The following is an 18,762-nucleotide window of genomic DNA, read 5'->3' on the forward strand; positions in this document are numbered from 1 at the left end:
ATGCAAAGACATCCATCTCAAAGATAAACCGACGCCACCCTCCCAAAATCAGCAGAGAGCTTTAAGCTTTGAAGTCTCGCTACATCAGGCGAAACTTATTTCTCTTGCAAGAAGTAGAGATGGCATTTCCCCTTGTTTTGCTTTATTTTAATGTTGTTTGTCGCTGCATCCTTCTCCCTCCACCCCCTTCCCTCTGCGCCCTCGCTCCCTCTGTTCTGGGGGCTGCGGAGTCGCAGGAAGCAGATAGTGTGAAAGGGCCGGGAGAGAGGGAGAGGGAGCGAGAATTGCTCTGAGCGACTGCGGAGTGGAATTCAGTTCCCTGGGGAGTTAGCAGACAGTTTGTGGAGATGTTACTCCAGAGTTTCAGACTATGATAAATATGATAATTTGTGTAAAATTTGAATGGGTTCTTGTTTTCAGGGAGAATGCCTCCGATGATGAATGTTCATGATTTTCAGATAGATGGCTGATAAAAAGTGTATTGAATTGTTGAAAGCGATTTTAATTTTAATTCTCTACCTGCAGATGTCTGATAATAATAATGTCTCCTAATAAAATAGGAAGGTGTCAGTTTAAGCAGCAGTATTTCGCTTCGCTTCATCCTTCCCATCCCCAGACTGTGGCAACATTAACCTCTTCTTATAAAAAGGCACATAAAATTATTATAATTACAGAGTTATTAATTTTAAAAAGAGGGTTAGAAGGATTTTTTATTATTATTAATAGAGCTCGCGCAGTACCCCTGCAAGTAAATCCCCGTGTGAAATGATGGATCCGATTGCTAATTCTATTATTAGATATTGCCTAGGAATTGCCTTTCGGGTTTTTAATTAGAGTAATTGAAACTAGAAGAGGCGGGGCTGATTATTTTTATTTTTCCCCCTTTGTTATTATTTAAAAGTCATTGATAATGCTGCCTGCATTCAGATATCGTCTTCAGAAGGAGACTTACAACAAAGCAACAAAGGGAAAACAGACAGATCCGCGGGTCTGGAGGTTGAAACTCCCAAGCCAGCAGTGTGCGTGTATTAGGTTAATTGGGTTTTGTTGGTCTGGGGGATCTCAGAGGCTATCCCCAACCCAGCTCTTACTGCCTCTGAGCTGGGCTGATATTTCACGTCAGGGAAAAAAAAAAAAAAAAAAAAAAAAGAAAAAAAAAGAAAGAAAGAAAACAACAACAACAACAACAACTCTGAAATCAATGACCTGGCAGTTACACTCTAATTAGCGCCTCCTGCGAAGCAGCCCAAAGCCAGCCCAGGAAAACCGCACACAGGCACCGCACGCCGGGGAGCGGAGGCAGGCGCATCCTCGGCGGGCTGCGGTTCCCCGTGCCGGGGGCAGCCCGGATCCAGCCCGAGTCTTCCCCGGTGCCTCTCCCACCCGCGGCCGCAGCCGCACCTACGGCTCACCCACTCGCGGCGGGGAGAGGCGCTGGGGGGGCTCGGCCGCGAAGCGGGGACTGGTCCCACTCCGCTCCCTGCGGGGCAGCCGCCGAGCAGCCTCCGGCTTCGCTCTCGTTTGCCCGAGCTATTTTTCTCTCGCCCTGAAAAAAGCAGACAATATTGTCCATTCATCAGAAAGGCAGGGATTTGGTGCTTCTGGTTGACTCCGAGACGGGTAATTCACGGAGAAATGAAAGCTGGATAAATGACTCGGTAGTGTGAATTAGTACGGAGGGTGCAAGCCGCCTGGCAGAGAAGTGCGATTTTATAAACAACGGCATCATCTGGCAAAGGGGTAAAGAACTGTGCAGAGCTCACAGCTTTTCTACAGCATCATGTTGATATTTTATACATGCGTAAGAGGGGAGAGGGAGATATATGTGATATATGTTCATAAACACAGGCTGTGAAAGCACACGGGAACGTTCCCGTTCAGATCTCCGCACAGGTGCCTCTCTCCACATACTAAATGCTCCCTAGATGTCTCCAAAAGAAATTATTATATGGCATAATATATATATAAATTAAAATATCTTTATTTTGATATAAAGATTCGGGTTTATATTATACATTTCGTACATATTGCCACGTATTCCTCTCCACAGACGAATCTATTTCGGGTATATGTTCGTAGTTGTGAATATAACATATATACTTATAGTTACGCGGGGAATCTGAGAATTGGCAATACGTCTAGCAATGAGAGAGCTCGTTAGATATATGGCTGCATAAAGGATCGTGTACAGTTACATTAAGTCCCATTAAGAGAGTGAATGTCGGTCTGCACCGTTTCGCACATGAAATTACAATTACAAGTTCCCGACTACAGAGCAGGAGGAAATTGCCAGAAGCTGGGGTGGTCCGGTACCCCGGCCTGGTGCCTGCGACCTCCTTCCCACCAGGGTGCCATTGGACTTGAGAAACCGGAGATAGGGAAGGCATTTATTCAGGGCAATTAGAAAGCAGGTACCGCTTCAAAAAATGGATTTATTAAGGGGAAAAGGAGTCGAAATTATTGTTTAAAAATGCGCATAAACGAGTCTAACAAAGTAGGGAAGCAGAAGCAGCTTGGCGTGTAAGGTATCACACTGGAACTGCTTCTACTTCAGACCTCGGGATTAATCAAAGAAATCGGTGCGGGTGATGAGGAGTTATTCAGCAGCTGAGCTCTGGAAAACCGCATCCCTGCTTTCTTTATACATTTTATTATTTTCAATTGGTTTGAAAAATTAGAAGTGTTTAGAAAAAAGAAATACACATTTCTTCTTCCAGCGGGCTGGAAAGCTTTGATTTTATTCCCCCCACCGAGCCCCTTCTCTCGTCTTATCTTTCCTTCCCTTTCTATTTTTTCTTCCTCTCAAATTTGTGGTGGGGGCCGCAGGGAAAGATGCGTTTGAGAAAGTCATAAGTTGAAGCACTTTCTTGGAGGGCACTTCGCCCCTCCCTCAGCATTCCTAACTCCTGTTTCCACCGACAATGTCAGCCCTGGAAGCCAGCAGCCTGGGCGTTTTGTACCATCCGACGCCAGGCAAGGAAGAGACAGATCAAGGCTCTTCCTGTCAGTTTCCCTTCATTGTGCCTTTAAACCTCCCCCTTGCAGGACTCGGCAAATGCTTCTTTGTCCGCTTAGGAGTGGCCGTAGCTAGGGTAGGCGGGTGCCCCCCCTTTACATGAACATCCGTCGATGACAAAACTTTCTTAGGAAACTTGCAAAAGACCCGACTCCTGACAATCGGAGAGAGGTGGCAGGTGCCAAAGACGCCCCTGGCCATTAACTCTCCTTAGCTTCTTCCCCTTCCAAAATAGACGTGAAAACGCCTCTTTCTAGACTGGCCATCTCATCCCTCGAGTGTTTTTAAGTGCAAATATTTAACGCTGTTGAACCAGAATCTCTGTCCCTTGGCCGGCTCGCAGGCAAAGTTGACAAGCCAAGGGGTTGGTGGGGAGGGAAAACTACTGACACAAGTGGTACAAGGCAGCAGCACCCACTCGCTGGAGTGTCACGACTGGTCCTGTCCTCCCACTCATGGACCGCTCAGAAAATAATCCCCCGAGAGCGATTCCTATTGATCGCCGGGCGAAGACCAGCGGATTCCATTTCTTCCCTGACGGTGAACGACGTATGGTGGTGGAGGGGATAGGGCGGGGGGCTGAGAGGAGAAGAAAGAGTTCTTGGGCCAATTTATCAGTTATTAAAGGACCCTTCTTGGACCTACAGAGCTCAGGGGCATTTCTCATCTCAACTCCAAATAGAAAAAAAAAATGTAGTCAGCTATCTTTAATCATTGACTCGAGGGCACATTTCACATCATCTCTCAAATCTGCATTTTTTATGAAGTGGTCAAAACGTGTGCTGTGTGCCTAATTTTCTCTCCCTTACAGGCGTTAAGAAGAGTAATGAGAAATCGGCTGGAAATTAACTTGCTCCTGCCCCTGCAGCTTTCTCCCCTCATGAGAGACTGGAACTTTTATCCCCCTCGCACACACCTTTATATCAACTGGTTTAGAGCCCGGGGGTTGCCGGGGTGGCGGGGCAAGCGGGAGGGAGGCGGAGAGAGCTGCCCGAAGCAGAGTTAGGAGACAGACCTGCAAAGTTCCCTTTTCTCTAAAGCTCTCAGACCATAACCGAGATTCTTGTCACAAGGACAATGGTTGTGTTCCCGGGAAAAGGTGAAAGGCGCACTAGTTACATCTCCCCCGGCTTTTACTCTTCCAGTCAATATTCTTCTCCCAAACCTACCCCAGGCTCTGAAACACCCTGAAGACTCAGCACGTTCCAGAGATCCGGGGACTGGGGAGGCAGCGGGTGTAGGAGGATATTTATTTTCTGTTTTAATATACGGAAATACATTATCATTGTTGTCATTATTGTTCCTCTTATCATTATTAGTGCCTGGAGTATTGGAGTTTTCCACCGAGGTTTGGAGTTTTCCACCGACGTGGAGACGGCGTGTTAAGACAGGCTGTCTGGGAAGGGACAACCACTGCTCCCTCACTTCTCGCACCTTGAGGTTTATCTTTGTTGTACCCCAGCCGCTCCCCAACACTCGCACCCGCGCCCGGCAAGAGCTGCGGAGCTAGGCAACCTCGCCGTGCCGCCGCTTTCCCCCTCCCCATCCCGGGGAAAGCTGTGCCCGGGGGAAAAGTCGGTCCTTCCCCTCCCTCGACGTGCCGGGGAACTGTTGCTTCTGCCCGCCGGCCCACACCGGCGCTTGTGAGGCAGCTGGGAGCCGCTCCTGCTGCTACCCCGCGGGACGCCCGGGCTGCCGGGGGACGCCAGGACGGGAGGGCCGGGAGCTGCCGCGTCCCCCCTGGCGCGGAGGGGCGAGCGCCCGCTGCCCGTCGGCCCGACGGGAGGCGCTTGCTCGCGGGCGGCTGCTCCGCCTGCTCCAGGGGACCCGCTATGGAAACTGGAAGTGAACCTAAAAAAAGAAAAGTGCGGTGGAAAATAATTCTTACAGCTCAAAACAGCGTTAAGCTGAGATTTAGGAGCTCCATAAAATGCCAATGGGGAAATCGCCTCGGCGCAGCTGCCATAAATGTTTCTGCTTTTCTGTTCTAATTCTCATGCCTACCAACTGTTTGATGGCTCTTAAAAACCTCTTTACTCTTCTCCTTACTTTTTTCTTTTCCTTTTCCTTTTATCCTTTCCTTTCCTCTCTTACTCTTTCTCTTCCTCTGCCCTCTCACTCCCTTCTTTCTACCCATAAACGCTAGAAAGGTGGATTTTTTCATAATTTTGTTTTCCTCTTCTCACGTATTCTATTTTTTCACCTTAAAATTTTGTATCTATTCTGTCTATTTATCTATCCATCCATCCATCCATCCCCCTTTCATCATCAAATTAAACATCTCCTTCTTTATTCAGTCCTTTTTCTCTAATATTAGTAAAAATCAGTGTCTGTTTCTCTGTCTATGCATTCATCCTCATTTCCATCTCACTTTTCACCTTCTTTTGCACAGGGCGCACTCTGTGCTTCCAGCCTCTCATGGTTTTTACGTGATCTTCAATTTTTCCTTTCTTTTTCTTCAGTTCTGGCAACGGCAAGCGGGAGTCCCCTGCCTGCGTGTCCCCCTCTCTCATTCCTCCCTTAATCCACGCAGCGATCCCCCACATTCCCTGAGCCCCAGGGCATCTCCCTGGCCTCTCCGGGCCCAGGCTGTCCTTAAGCACAGGGCACCCACAGGCCGCCTGGCTGCTGGGTCCCCTTCCTTGAGCTAGAAACTTGTGTTGAACCACCTGGAGAAGGAAGAAGTGATCACACCGACGTCTCCCCAAACCCCTGAAGAGCATTCCTGCCCGCCCCCGGCCCCGCTCAGGGAGAGCGGTAGCCCCGACCCCAGGAGACTTCGTCTGGTTTTGCCAGCCGCCGCCTCCGGCCGGGATGACCGGCTGGGGGCGTGGAAATATTTTGGGAAGCGCTCTTGAATCTGAGCGTCACTACAGGGCAGCGAGGGGTTAACGCTGCTGGGCTCCGCCGGGACTGGGGCAGAAGCCCCCCGGCCGGGCCGAGGCCGGAACCCCGTGCCCGGCACCGCCGATCTGCACTGCCCCCTCTGGCGGGACGCGCGGCCCGACCGCCCCGCCGGCAACGGAGCCGGGGCCGCCCCGGGACAGGGGGATGCGCGCCCCTCGGGGCTCCCCCCGAGCCGGTGCACGAACTCCCGTCCTGATCTTGGCCGGGAATCCGGCTTCCCGCAGCCAGTGGGCTTGGTGCCCCCGGGAGGCATCGGGACGCCCGCCCAGCCCGCTCCTCCCTGCGCCACGTCCGGGCTGACAACTTCACGCCAAGGCCGCGGCACCGACGTCTCCTGCCGTAGCTCCCCCGGCTCCCTCCCGCCCACCCCACTCACCAGCACCCCGACACCCTGCCGGAGCGACCCGGAGAGGGAGCCCCTGCGAGTGCGTCCCACAGGCAGCCAGGCGGGTCCCATCCCATGGCAACCCTAACCCACCGCCTCCCAGGCACTCACCCCACCCACCCCACACTTCTCGCAACCCCCTTCCCACTCCGCTGCTCTAACACCAGCCCAGCCCCGGGAAAGGCAGCCTCCTCCTGCGCCAGCAGCATCCTTCCAACTTCTGTAGTTCGAAGTGTTCCTGTTTATCCCACAGGCTCTACGGACATCCCTGAACCAGAGGAGAGGCCCACTCCTTGTTCTGCTCCTCTACCCTCTCCCTGTGTCCTCCCCAGTTCCACTATCACCGCCAAAAGGCACCAGGTGGCCAGGTCAGCACTAAGGCAACAGTGCGGAGCAGCGCGGCAGCGACACGGACATCTCGCACCTCTGAAGTCACCCCGAAACTCTCGGGAAAGGGCCGTCTCCGCCCGTGCTCGGCTGCCTGCCGGCCGGGCCACAAGGAGCGGCCTCCGAGCGCTGCAGCTTCCGGCCAGGGTCCAGCCTCGCCTCTGCCTTTGCATCTCCCTCGCCGGTTCCTCAGCATGTCCCCTCTTTAATATCCTCTCCACCCTTCAAAGCACACCCTGCCTCAGAGAAAGGGAGAGGAGATGTCGGACAAAGGGAAAGGCACACATTTCCTTACGATGTTTCTCAAACCAAACAGCCAAGAAGTGTGGATTTCCCCTCACCACTGGAAAGCGCCCCTGCTCCCCGTGTCGCTGGTGTCTGCCCTGTTACCTGTTGCAGCCACTTTCTGTCTCGGTCTATGGGGAAAGAGCCTACCTGCCTCCTTTCTGTACATCACAGCCCCATCAGGAGTTTATCCCTTAAGACACTCCGTCTTGGTTTTTTACTAAAAGGCGCGGGCAGCCGTAGCCCGAACCCGCAGCAGAGGAGCCGGGAGATTTTCCCGAATGGTACGAGCAGCCGCGGCCAGGGGGAAGTGGCGACCGGTGCTGTCTGGGAGCAGGGAGAGCCACGCTCCCCCTGCCTCCGCATTTCCCTGGGAACTTTCTATTCCGGAGTTAACTATTAACTGCAGGAAAGCAGGCAATTTTCTTCGGAATGTGAACTATTTCCTTTATCCAGCAGATAGATGTTTGGGGTGATTGATTAATATGGAAATTGATATTAAAATATCAGAAACACTTTCCCTGTAGTCACAGCCGCACAGCTACTGCCGCACGGAGGAACAGCCGTCCAGGGCAAGCACTGCACTGAGCTGTTGCCCAGGGTTTTCCTGCTTCGGCAATAAATGCTTTAATTGTGAAATTGTGGATACAGTTATAATAGCTCGCCTTAATAAATTCTGAACAGTGCTGAACGAAAGGACACACGAGGGGCGCACAGCACCACTCACGCGGGGGGTCCCGCCGCAGAAAGGGGAGGTGTTGGGATAATGCTCGGTGCTCCCCTCGGGAGCAAAGGCGGGGGGGGTGTCCTCCATGTCGGCAGGGTCGGTGGGTAAAGAGTAGAGATTCACGTATATAAAGATGGTGTAGAGCCAAACAGGTACGCTATAATCATTTCTATGGCACCAATTTGCTGCAAGGGGAGAAACAAGAAATTATAATAGGGAAGTCTGTAACATTCTAGACTCGAGTTAGATAATACTTCAGCACGGCTTTAAGGTAGGAAGAGACGTGTGTCCGTAAGTGTACCCATAATCGTTCACTCCTTCTATTTGCAGTAGCACCTGCGCTGCTTGGTTAAGGGTCGCAGTCTGACACCAAAGGGAACTGTTACACCCCGGGAAGCCGGGAACAGTCCGGTTCCCATTTGTCCCGGCCCCCCACGTGTTGCTCTTCTCCCTCGGCCAGCCTCGTTCTAATTATCCGGCGCCCCTTTTAATTAAGAGAGGACTCTCGGCGGCGCCCCTCGCTCTGCCCGACGGCGCACGTCGCCCCTGTCGCGCCCCCGGGCAGCCCCGGCCCGGTCGCCCAGCCCGCCCCGCGCCCCCGGGCCGCCCGCCAGGCCGCCCCTCGCCCGCAAGGGAGACTGGTATGGGCACCTGCTCCTGCCGGCCCGCTCGGCTCAGCCTGCTGGCGATGTTTTTCATGCTTCGTCCCCCACCTCCCTCTCTCTGCCCATTCACACACCCCCTTTTTTTTTTCCAGTGAAGGGGGGAATTTTCCAATCTCCTTTGCTGCTTTTCCCTCTTTCCCGGATTTGCCCCTTTCCCCCTCACTCCCTTCCCTTCAGTTTCCCTGCCCCTCGCCCCCCCGCCGCCGTTTGTTTGTCCCGGTGCCCGGCCGATCATCGCGGTGTATGAAGTTCTAACTGGTTTGTGTCAGGCAGCTCTCTCTAAGCAGTCTGGCGTGACGGATTAAACATCAACTAGTTAAATAAAAATTAATATCAACTGCCTCCTAACTTCTAATGTCATGTTGTTTATAACTAATGAACTGATTAGGGGATAAACACATCAGGAAGACATTTCTGCTTCCCTGCTCTTTCGAGAGAGATTTGCGGAATTCAAAGTAAATCTCCCAGAGTACCTCGTGGGTTTTTCTCACACCAGTTTGGGGAGGGAGGACGGGGATTCCGTGGAGTTTGTTGGGGTTAGGTCGGAAGAATCTGGTTCGTGTGTGAGGGTTAGCTGGACTTATTTAAACATCTCACCGAGGAAGCACGTTTCAGCGCGGCAGGAGCGTGCGGCTGCGAGCAGGGCTCAGGCTGCAGGGAGGTGACAAACCGCTCCAGACAGATCCAGCGGCTGCTGCAGAGTGGGATGGAGACGGCATCTGAGGCAAATACTCGTTGCTGCAATTATTGACTTTTGGTGTTCCATTTAGATATTTAAAATGAAAGTTTCTTTTTCCTTGCTTGAAGAGACAATCGACGATTTTTAAGTGATATGAAGGAAAGCGTTCCCTCCTCCTTCCTTATTTTTTCAATTCCCCACTTGTCTGGGGCATGCTTTTCTCCAATCCGCGTTGTTAACATTTTCCTAAACACTTTAGAAAAAGAAACATATGCACACACATAACCCCCAACAGCCTCATCTTGGAGAGGTCCCAAGCTTTTAAATACTGTTTGCCCAGCACCGCCGGCTCTGACAAGACAATAATAACAGGGGAAGCTTTTTAAAACCAATTTAGCAAATGCAGAAATGTAATTTTAATGAAGAATCGATAGCAGAATGGTTCATTTTTCCTGGGACTCCTTGTTGGAGCTGAGAGAGACTTTCAATCAATGGGGAGATGGAAGGGAGGGGTAGAATGAGAGAAAGAAAAATATTCGTTCAGTGATGTCTTTAGCACTGGAAATTTTTCTTCTTTTCTTTGGAGCTTTGTTTTATTTATTTATTTATTTTCAGTCGTGAAGCCTGTACCAAAACGTGGCCGTAGGAGCAAGGAAAAAAACGAGTGGATAGATAAATGAAGGGACAGAGGGATTGATGGGCAGATAGATAACCTCTCAGAAGCACAAAGCTAGGTGCTCACAGAGGTAGACTTCACAGGTTTGCCTTCTGTCCCCTCCAAAGTAAACGGTGGAATCCCCGTTCCCCGCCACCCCATCTGGAGTCTGCCTGGGCCCCCGAGATGACCGCTGTCATTCCCGAGTGGGCTGCGCCACTAACCCCCCCGCCCCGTCTCCGACGCGCTCCCCCTCAGCCTGAGCCCACCGCCTCCCTTTTCAACTTGGAGGAAGTTCCTCCTCTGTCCCGCGTCCCCCTCTCCCTTGCCAGCCCCTCTCCGAGCACATTTTTATGGTAATAAGACAACAAATTAATCTACTGTTGCAACAAGACTTCCCTACAGGTAGCCCGTTTGCGGAAGGGGGGCAAGGGGAAGCAGATTCAAAGTCCAGGCGTTGCCCCCCCTCCTGCAGGATCCCCGCAAGAATCCCCCAGCCCCTTTCTTCCCTAGCTGCACAGCCCTGCTAGACTGGAGCAGGTGAGTCCCTCTCCACTTTTATAAGCAGCAGCGCTGCACTTGCTTTGATTGTTATTTATTTTCCCCTCCTTTTAGCTTGTCCCGGCTCAGTAGAGCGGCGTTTCTTTCTCTGTGGCTGGCTATTTTTTTTTTTTTGGTGGTGGTGGTGGTGCTCTGGTGTGTGTGTGTTGTTATCTAAACCGTTTAGTTTTGGGTGGTTGCGCCTAGATCTCGAAAGTCAGCGGGGGAAAGCAAGACACCCAAGCGGGGAGGAGAGAAGCGAAGAAAAGGCCGCGGCAGATCTACTGGCTTGCAGCCGTCCCGGGGAGACGGGCCATTAGGCAGAGGAGCCATGGCTCAGAGCTCAGGGAGAGCAGGTAAGGCGGGGGGGCGCTGAATATTCAGCAGGGAGGGATGAGACCGTTACCCCCAACTCCCTCCTTTGGCAGGAGGCAGCCTGCCTCTGCTCTCCTCCACACACACCCTCTTCGCCTCGCCAGATTCCCCTCTAACACTTGCTATCTCACCTGCTAAATGTTCCCTTTCCTTACGGGTGCCCGCTCCAGACCATCTCGAAAGGCTGGGTTCCCACCGTGGGAGCTTCGCAAGGACCCGCAAGGGAGCCCCCAGACGCGAGGGAGAGCCGGCCGAGCCCCGGCTCCCCCCTCCTCGCCGCCCTCCAGGCGCCCCCGCCGGCCGGGCCAGACCCCACCACCGGCTTTTGTCTATTTGCCTCAATCCCGGAGCTCCCTCCCGCCGGCAGAAAGTTCGGGGCATTGCCTAAACTCTTCCCCCACCGACTCCCTCCCCATCTCGTGAAACTTTGTTCGCTGTGGTGGCTCTGGAGCTGCGCTGTCCCCGCCTCGGGCCCCTCCGGCAGCCCAGCGCCTCGCCGGGCTCTGCGGGGCCGAGGCGCGGGGCTGCGGCGGGCGGGGGCTGGCATCTCGTCCCCCCCTAGCGAGGGGCTGGCTCTGCGCCCCTCAAACCTGCCCCGCCGGCGGATGGGTCTCCGGATCGCCCCATGTTCCCAGTCAGCAATTTTATGATTTGCAAACAAAGCTTCAAACAAACCCCGCCGGAGAGGAGAGGTTTTCCTCGGCGCTGCCGCTCGCGGTAAAAGCATAATTACGCGGTTTGGTTCCCTCAAATTACGTATATAAACAGAGCTCTTAATTTAGGGATTTTGGGAAAAAAACGACATAGTGGTTTAAAATGCAAACGTCACCGACTGCCAGCACAGAGCCGTGCTGTTGCCCCGGCTGCTAATCGTTTGCTGCAGGGGAGGCTTGGAAAGAAAGGCTGCGGCGGGCGCTGGGAGCCGAGGTTGGGAACCGGAGCTGGCAGCGCCGATTTTCCTTTGTCATTTCTGGTGGAGTCGCACGGTGAAATATCCCCCATCTAAAGAGGAATTCAGGGGCACAGACAAACACGTAGGGGAGGCAAATAAAAATATTTGCCCTTCAGAAAACCACATCTCGTCTGTCGATAGATTCCCCATTTATAAATGTGTGTGCACCACCTCTGTAAATCTCAATATTAAACACGTTATATGTGAATATATAGGCGCATGTACACGTGCAAGCTTATGTTTTCGTAATCGAATCAATTAAATCCATTATATATGCTGTATACTGTATATAAATATGACAAATATTCACCAAAACGCAAAGGAAAAATATAAAGGCAACGAAAAAGGCTTCCTAAAAGGAAAGGCCACAGAGGCGTTTTTTCGCTATTCTGCACCGAAAATGTTCTAAGTTAAAACTAGAAAAAAAACCTTCAGAAAGTTTGCAACCCCCTCTGTTCCTTTTCCCTCCTGTGCTTTTAAAGGATCTGCCGAAGTCCCTTTGCATCTGAGGTTTAAATAGGGAGATCAATAGAAAACAGTTGTAATGATCTAATTAATTATGGCAAAATTAAAAGCGAGTAGAAAATCAATCTCTGATGGTGTTGAAGATGGAATTAAATTGATAGTCCATCTGTTCACCTCCTAGACCGTATAAATATGCAACCCAAGGACGGAGCTAATGGGATCAAGCTGCCTGGGAGACTCTCTCTCATTCTCTCTCTCTTCTTTTTACTTCGTTCCTTCCCGAAGTTCAGCCCCGCAGTCCCTGTGCTCCTGCTCGCAGCCCTCTGTTCACCCAGCGTTACCCCTCTCGCTGGAGACGCACAAAACGATGCTTGTGCCAAGCAACTCAAACCGACAACAGCAGCTCGCAAACCTGAGAGTACAAAGCTGTGTGGTTGGGAGGGGGGAAAAAGAAAGCTGAGGAGACAACGTTCAGTGAGAGCGTGCTCCTTATCATAGTGTTTTTAAATCAAATGGACAGGCTTGATGATGACAATGACTACGGAGTAGTTTGAGGATGGTCTCCCTCCCTCTAAACGTCTTTTTTACATCGGTCGTGGGTTCGGGAAAGTCAGCCCTTTCTGTAGCCGGATTTCTATAAAATACCGTGTTTGTGCTGTCAGGGAGAGGCGACACATTGAATTAGTTTTGTTTGTCGGCTGTTCCTCACTGTGAAGCTCTAAGGGCAGAGACCCAACCGGAAGACCTGGGTGCCGCCCTGTCCCGGCGCCGTCCCACTTCCACACACCTGTCCCGTCCCCGTCGGGACAGCCTTCCTCATGTGGGCACCGGGCAACCCTGTGCCGGAGTGTCCTCGGGCTTCCACCCGCCTGCCCATCACGGTGATGTTCTGCTGAACTACCAGCGCCACTTGAAAATAAAGGAGAATCTGTGTAATTGCTAAGTTATGGAGAAACCACAGCATTACTGCATTTGCCCGTAAAAAAAAAAAATACCCTTTTCCCCCCATTTCCCCGATAATTTGTAGGTGCGGAGCGCACGCTAACAGCAAGGAGAGCTAGGGCGAGCTGTCAGGCTGGAGGAGGGAGTTCCCCACCATCCCGGCCTCCTTTTAATTGTGAAAAATTAAAGCTAGGTGCTGTGGTTCTGTTGGAAAATAACCAATCAAACCGACGATGTTATTGCCCGGGTTAGAGCTGCGTGGGGCGGGACGGTGAGGGGAGGGTCGTTTAAGTAAGTGAAGCCTAAATATAAATCAACTAAGATGGGGGGTCCCGGGCCCGGATCTAACCGCGTGTGCACGCCCCCACCGTTGGGTCGGAAAAAATCGACCGTATCTCACCAAGTTGTGTTAATTTAGCTCTGCCAGATCCCAAGAGCCGACAGGGAGAGTCCCGCCGGCTTCGCCTGCCTCCCCCAGCGCCGCGCCAAGGATGGAGCTGGTCCCGGAGCCCCGTGCAGGGCCGGAGCGGGGGAGAAGGGGAGGGGGAGGGTCGGGTCGGGCTCTGCCTGCGGGGACTTCCCTGCCAAAGTTCGCCTTCCCCTCACACTTCCCCATCCGGCCAGAAACAGTGCCCGGGGGGGAGCAGCCTGCAGCACCAATCGGATTTATTAATTGATGTATTGAAAAGAGGGATTGATTGACATCTCTTAATGGAAATTACAGCCTCACTTTCCTGCTGCACGCTGCCCTCCCGGCTATCCCTTCATAAAGAAACCCTTGAGGCGAAAGGTAGATTTTCATTTAAAGTGCCCCCGTCCTCAATTTCACAGATTAGATACGTTTTAAACACAGACACACATATTGCGAATTAGAAGCTAATTTAATTATAAATCAAAACTGGGCATAAATCTGCACTCACCACAAAGGATCCATTTAGCAGAATGCAACCACTTCCCCTAACCCTGGAAAACTGCCTCGCAGAAATAACACTATATATACATTGCCAAAGTTATGGATTGTGCACAGTTCAAAGAGATCCAGGGGAGATATTTTTTCCCCATGCTGGGGGAGGGGTAAAGCCCCGTGTGTCAGAAATTAGCTGATCACATGGTGACAATTTTTCTTTCTCCTAGAGAAAGGAATTCTCCGATAAATAAAAGTTTGCATAGATGTAGAAGGTTGTAATTCTGAACTTACAGGCTGGGAGGGAGTCGGAAGAGGCAGATTTTTGAAGTCCAGCAGGTCAGGATCAACAAACACGGTCACACGCGCACACACACCCACACACGCACCCACAGAGCCGGGGTTCGTATTGATTGGTGACGTTTGGTTTGCAAACCTCAGAGAGGAGAGGAAGGAGGGAAAAGACCGGGGTCCGAGAGAGAAGGCAAGGCAGGCACCCGGGAACAGCGCTCCGGGCTCGGAAATACTCCCTCCCTCCGTCCATCCCTCCATCCCGGATCCGCTCGTCCTCTCTCCTCTCTGCGCGCCACTCCCCCGCGCCCGCACAGTTGCCTTCTGACTCCGCATCCTTCCCGAGCTGCCCGGGTGAGATAGCCAGAGAAGCTGGAGGGATTTGATGTCGGCTCACAGTTCAGTCTTTCCCCGCCCCCTCCACCTTCTTTTTATAAGTTAAAATTCTCCCTTTCCTTTAATCTCTCCTTCTATTCCCCCACCACGCTTAGAGACACCCCACTTCTTTCAGCCCCTCCGTTTCCCCGCATACTCCATCCCCTTGCCTCTCCCTCTGTGTTTTCCTCCTCAGAGGCAGTATACTCCAAGGCCATTAACAGCTGATGTTAAAGAGGAATGAGTCTTCCTGCCACTCTTTTTAATTAGGCGCCGAACTTGGGCTTTGATGGCTCCTAGCCGGAGGAAGGGAATAAGCGAGCCCCTCTTTGCGAAAGGGACAGGAGGAGAGAGAAATTAATTCGCCCGTTTTCACGGCTTTCCCAGAAAGAGGGGATGGGGTGGAGAGAGTTTCCCCACCAACTTACGACCAGTTTCTCCTGAAGCCCTGCAGACCCGCGCCTTCGCCCCGCGCCGATTTAAGCACTGCTCCGCAAGCAGGACCCCCCGCGCCCGGCTGGGCAAGCCCCAGCCCTCACCTGCGGCTCTCGCACCGGGCGCAGGGGCCGCGCCAGGTCCTTTGTTGCTGCGTTTCCAGCCTTTGTTTAGCGGTGGAAACGAGCCTGCCTTCCCCGACCCAGCTCCCGGCGCATCCCATCGGACCGGAGAGCCGCCCGTGGTGGAGGGGAGCAGGGAGCAGAGGCAGGGTTCACAACGGGACTTGGGAAGGGTTGCCAGAAACGCGACCTGGGCAACTTTCTCTGGGCAGGTGGATTTGTGTATGTATAGAAATTGTCCGGGCTCAGCTTGGCTAGGAAGAAAAAGAAGAGAGAGATGGGAAGAAAGAGGGAGAGAGGGAAGGGAGAGAGAAGGGAGAGGGTAGGGAGGAAGGGAGGAAGGGAGGAAGGAAGGAAGGAAGGAAGGAGCAAGAGAAAAGGAGAGAAAGAAGGAAAGAATGAAAGAAGAAGTAAAGTCTCGGGGCATATCTATCACTTTCTAATGCATGTGCGGAGAAGTCTGCTCCCAACTTCCCCCGCCGGCCCTGCGAAGGGAGCGGAGCGAAGCGGCCGCCCCTCTCCCCGGTAGGTCTCTTTGTGCGATCATTTTTGGAGATGTGAATCCCAGGCAGTCATTACCACACTTTGGCCCCTCTGACTGCTGGAATTACCCTTTCCGGGGACTTTAATGGGCAAGCCATAGGGTTTTTCGCTGATCCGCAGCAGTTTTCGCTGCCTCCCCGTTTTTATGGGTGTATTATAGTTAGGGGTTATATAAATGTTTTTGCGTGTGATAACTGTAAATCCTAACATTTGCAAATCGCCCTGAGGCAAACTAACCTTGGACGGGCAGAGAGAGGGAGGGAGGGAGGATCTCCCACTACTGCTGATTAAAAGGAGACTTTAATAAGCGTCTAATTCACTCATGGGGAGTTTTATGGAGAAATTAGAGGAGGACAAAAAAAAAAAAAAGACATCTCCGGCGGGGGGCAGGGGGGGAGTAAGGAAGCAGCAGAGTGGGGCTCCCACGCTTCTACCCCAGTGGCAGCCCAAGGCAAAAGGGAGATAGCTGGGCTTCGCCAGTGCCTCAGCCTCCCATCATGAGAGAGGCAGAAGAGTTCACATCTGGGCCATCCCCTTTTGGGGGCAGAGGAGCAGCACAGAACTCTCTTGCCCTCAACCCCGCTCTGCCCTCCGGGGCAAAGAAATGAGCAGGCAGAGGACCGTAGGGGCTCTGGGACCGAGGGCCAGACAAAAGGAAAGATCGGTGACAAAGCTTTTGTGGCGATCCGGTGATGCCGGCCTGCGGAGGTCGCCTCGACAGGAGCCAGGTCTGGGGACCCTGCCTGCACCGAGGGCTCCTCCAGCCCGGGGCTGGGTGCGAAGTTCTGGGGCAGGGATAGACCGAGGCCCCAACTCAGCACCGGGAGCCGTGTGCGCGCTCTCTGCCTGCCAGCTTAGGGCGGGAGGGGGCAGGCTGGGGCGGCCTGTGCCGAAGCCGTCCCTGTCCCCATATGTCTGTGGCCCGGGAGGCTTGGAGACTCGCCCCGCTCCGGCCGCCCTGGTGCGCTAAGAGGCGGCTTTGTTGCAGAAGTGTCTCTTCACATTGTTCGCTTCCCCCCCACTTCTTTCTTTTTTTCTTTTTTTTTTTTCTTTTTATTTCTTTTTTTTTTTCCTCAATGAGGCAGCAAAAGGTCTTCGGCTTGTCTCGTTTTTGTGGCAAACGCTCTCTTGTAAAGAGGAGAGGTTAAAGTGTCGGTGACTGAATAAAGAGCAGCACACGTGGGCTATTACCATTCAGGGCAAACAAATGCAGAGAAGGGAAAAGCCAGCAGCAGGCAGGGCGAGGGGGGAGCGCGGCCCCCCCGGCGCACACACGCACCCGCCCCGCTGGCAGGGCCCGGCCGCCGGCCTCCTCGCGGCCCCGGCGTCCCCCAGACATGCAACCCACCCATGGCTCACAAAAGAGCGAGAGAAAGAGAGAGGGGGAGACATGAGGGGGTCTTAGACGGGAAAAAAAGAAAGTAGCTTTAGGGGGAATGTGCTGTGGAGTGTGAAATTGCAGCCCGTGGTGCTCCATATTGTACCAGAAGCTCTCCAAAAACTCATCCTCCAACGTGACCAGAGGTGCTTAGAGGGGGAGAGAGAGGGAGAGGGGAAGAGGGGCTCGGAGACACAGGAGGAGGGGAAGGACGGGGGCCTTTTATTCTTTTCGAGCTCTCTTTCTTATTAATTGTTCGTTTAAAATCTAACTTTATGTTTATGTGTTAAACTCGGCCACCAAGAGCAATCTCGGGTCTCCTGGGCAGAGCGACTGGGGGGGCGGGGAGAGGCGGCAGGACCCCGTCTGCCTCTCCTCGCCCTGCCCGGCCCTGCGCGGCCCTAAGCGACACGAGGAAATCCTCCCAGACAGCTTCGATCCTGTTTCCATATCTCCACGCTGCTGCCTGGCACCTCTGCCCTGCCCCATCGCCCTCTCCCCACTGGGAAAATCAGATCACGGCACCACTACAGCCAAGGTGTGGGCACCCCTTTCCCCTGGGTGCTCGTTGGTGAGAGGCAGCGGGAAATCTTAGGCCAGAAATCATCCTGTCTTCAAACAAAGCACCCCAAAAGTCGTCCGAGAATGTTTTATCAAAGCACCCCCTTCCTTGAAGATCCTCTGACACACCACATCGATTCCTTTCCTTAAATGCTCACATCTCTGTGGGGTTTTTTTATAATATTTTTTCCTATTTATCTTTTCACAACCAGGGATTTCGCCACCGACTTTCTCACAAGAGATTAAATTAGTTGATGTAGAACTATATGTGTCAGAAAAACACATACAGAAGATCAGCATAGATTTATCCCGTGATTTCGTAAATATAGTAGGGGGAACATTAAGGGCTGAGCTAAACGACCTCCAAACTACCAACATTTAGGTTGTAAGCGTTCGAGCACTTGGCAAGGGGAAGAAGACAGGCAGGGTGCGGAGCCAAGGACTTAGCGGCATGTTCATGTTGTACAAATGCAAAACTTCTGCTCCTGCAGCACCCGTCCTATGGCCATAGGTCGCGTTTAACTGGTTTCCAATGTAATTGGCTACAGACCCGTAGAAAACTGGGAATCAACGTAGGTGCAAGTCCTGGGTCTGGAGCCAACGGCGATCGCAGGCACAACCGTTTGCTCCAGGCCTGACCCCTCCGAGGGGCTCCCCCCGCCACTCGACCCTATTGTTCCTGGGCGCAGCGCCCTTCCCAGGCGGGCAGCAGAACAGGGGAGGCAGTTCCCGAGAGCGGCGTCTGTATAACCCCGTTCCCAGGGACAAGGTGAGGCGGCAAGTTGACGAAGCCAAAGCAGCACGGAAAACTCAGAGGACTTCGGAGGGGAGCTGACAGGGCCCTCCCGGTTATGTGTATTGGGGCCGAGGCTGAGAAACAGGATCAATGGACAAGATTTCGACTTGACCAGCTGGAGAAAGCCGACTAATGAAGCAGATCGAAAGATGGCTATCACTGCAACTTCCCCAAAAAGTTTATTTTTCTTGAAATTTCCGCAGAGAGGCGGCCGTCTCTTTTGAAGTGTAAATGTTTCTAGCTTGGGGGGGGGCTGGGCTAGAGAAGAAGGGGGAGATCCTCAGATCCTCTTTGAGAAAAAGAAATAAAAGCGGGGCAGAAAGAGAAAAGAAAAAAAAAGAAAAAAGAAAAAGAAAAGAAAAAAAGAAAAAAAGAAA

At 52.6% G+C, this 18,762-nt stretch overlaps 1 protein-coding gene and 1 long non-coding RNA gene across 2 annotated transcripts in view; one reads left to right on the top strand and one right to left on the bottom strand.

Annotated features, from left to right (window-relative positions):
- Positions 1-4,816: 4,816 nt before the first annotated feature.
- LOC113975780 overlaps positions 4,817-18,762 on the bottom strand; it is a 211,767-nt gene continuing 197,821 nt past the window's right edge. The window contains exon 5 of the long non-coding RNA XR_003536916.1: positions 4,817-4,867. This is a non-coding gene — a long non-coding RNA (uncharacterized LOC113975780). The remainder of the gene's footprint in view (positions 4,868-18,762) is intronic.
- The window catches only part of PAX2 (paired box 2), a 99,575-nt gene continuing 90,763 nt past the window's right edge, over positions 9,951-18,762 (top strand). The window contains exon 1 of the mRNA XM_027700209.1: positions 9,951-10,602. Coding sequence (XP_027556010.1) covers positions 10,578-10,602 — 25 coding nt within the window. The 5' untranslated portion in view covers positions 9,951-10,577. The remainder of the gene's footprint in view (positions 10,603-18,762) is intronic.

This window comes from Neopelma chrysocephalum, unplaced genomic scaffold (assembly GCF_003984885.1).
Source record: "Neopelma chrysocephalum unplaced genomic scaffold, ASM398488v2 Primary Assembly neopelma1_143, whole genome shotgun sequence".
In the NCBI taxonomy this organism is placed as follows: Eukaryota; Metazoa; Chordata; class Aves; order Passeriformes; family Pipridae; genus Neopelma; species Neopelma chrysocephalum.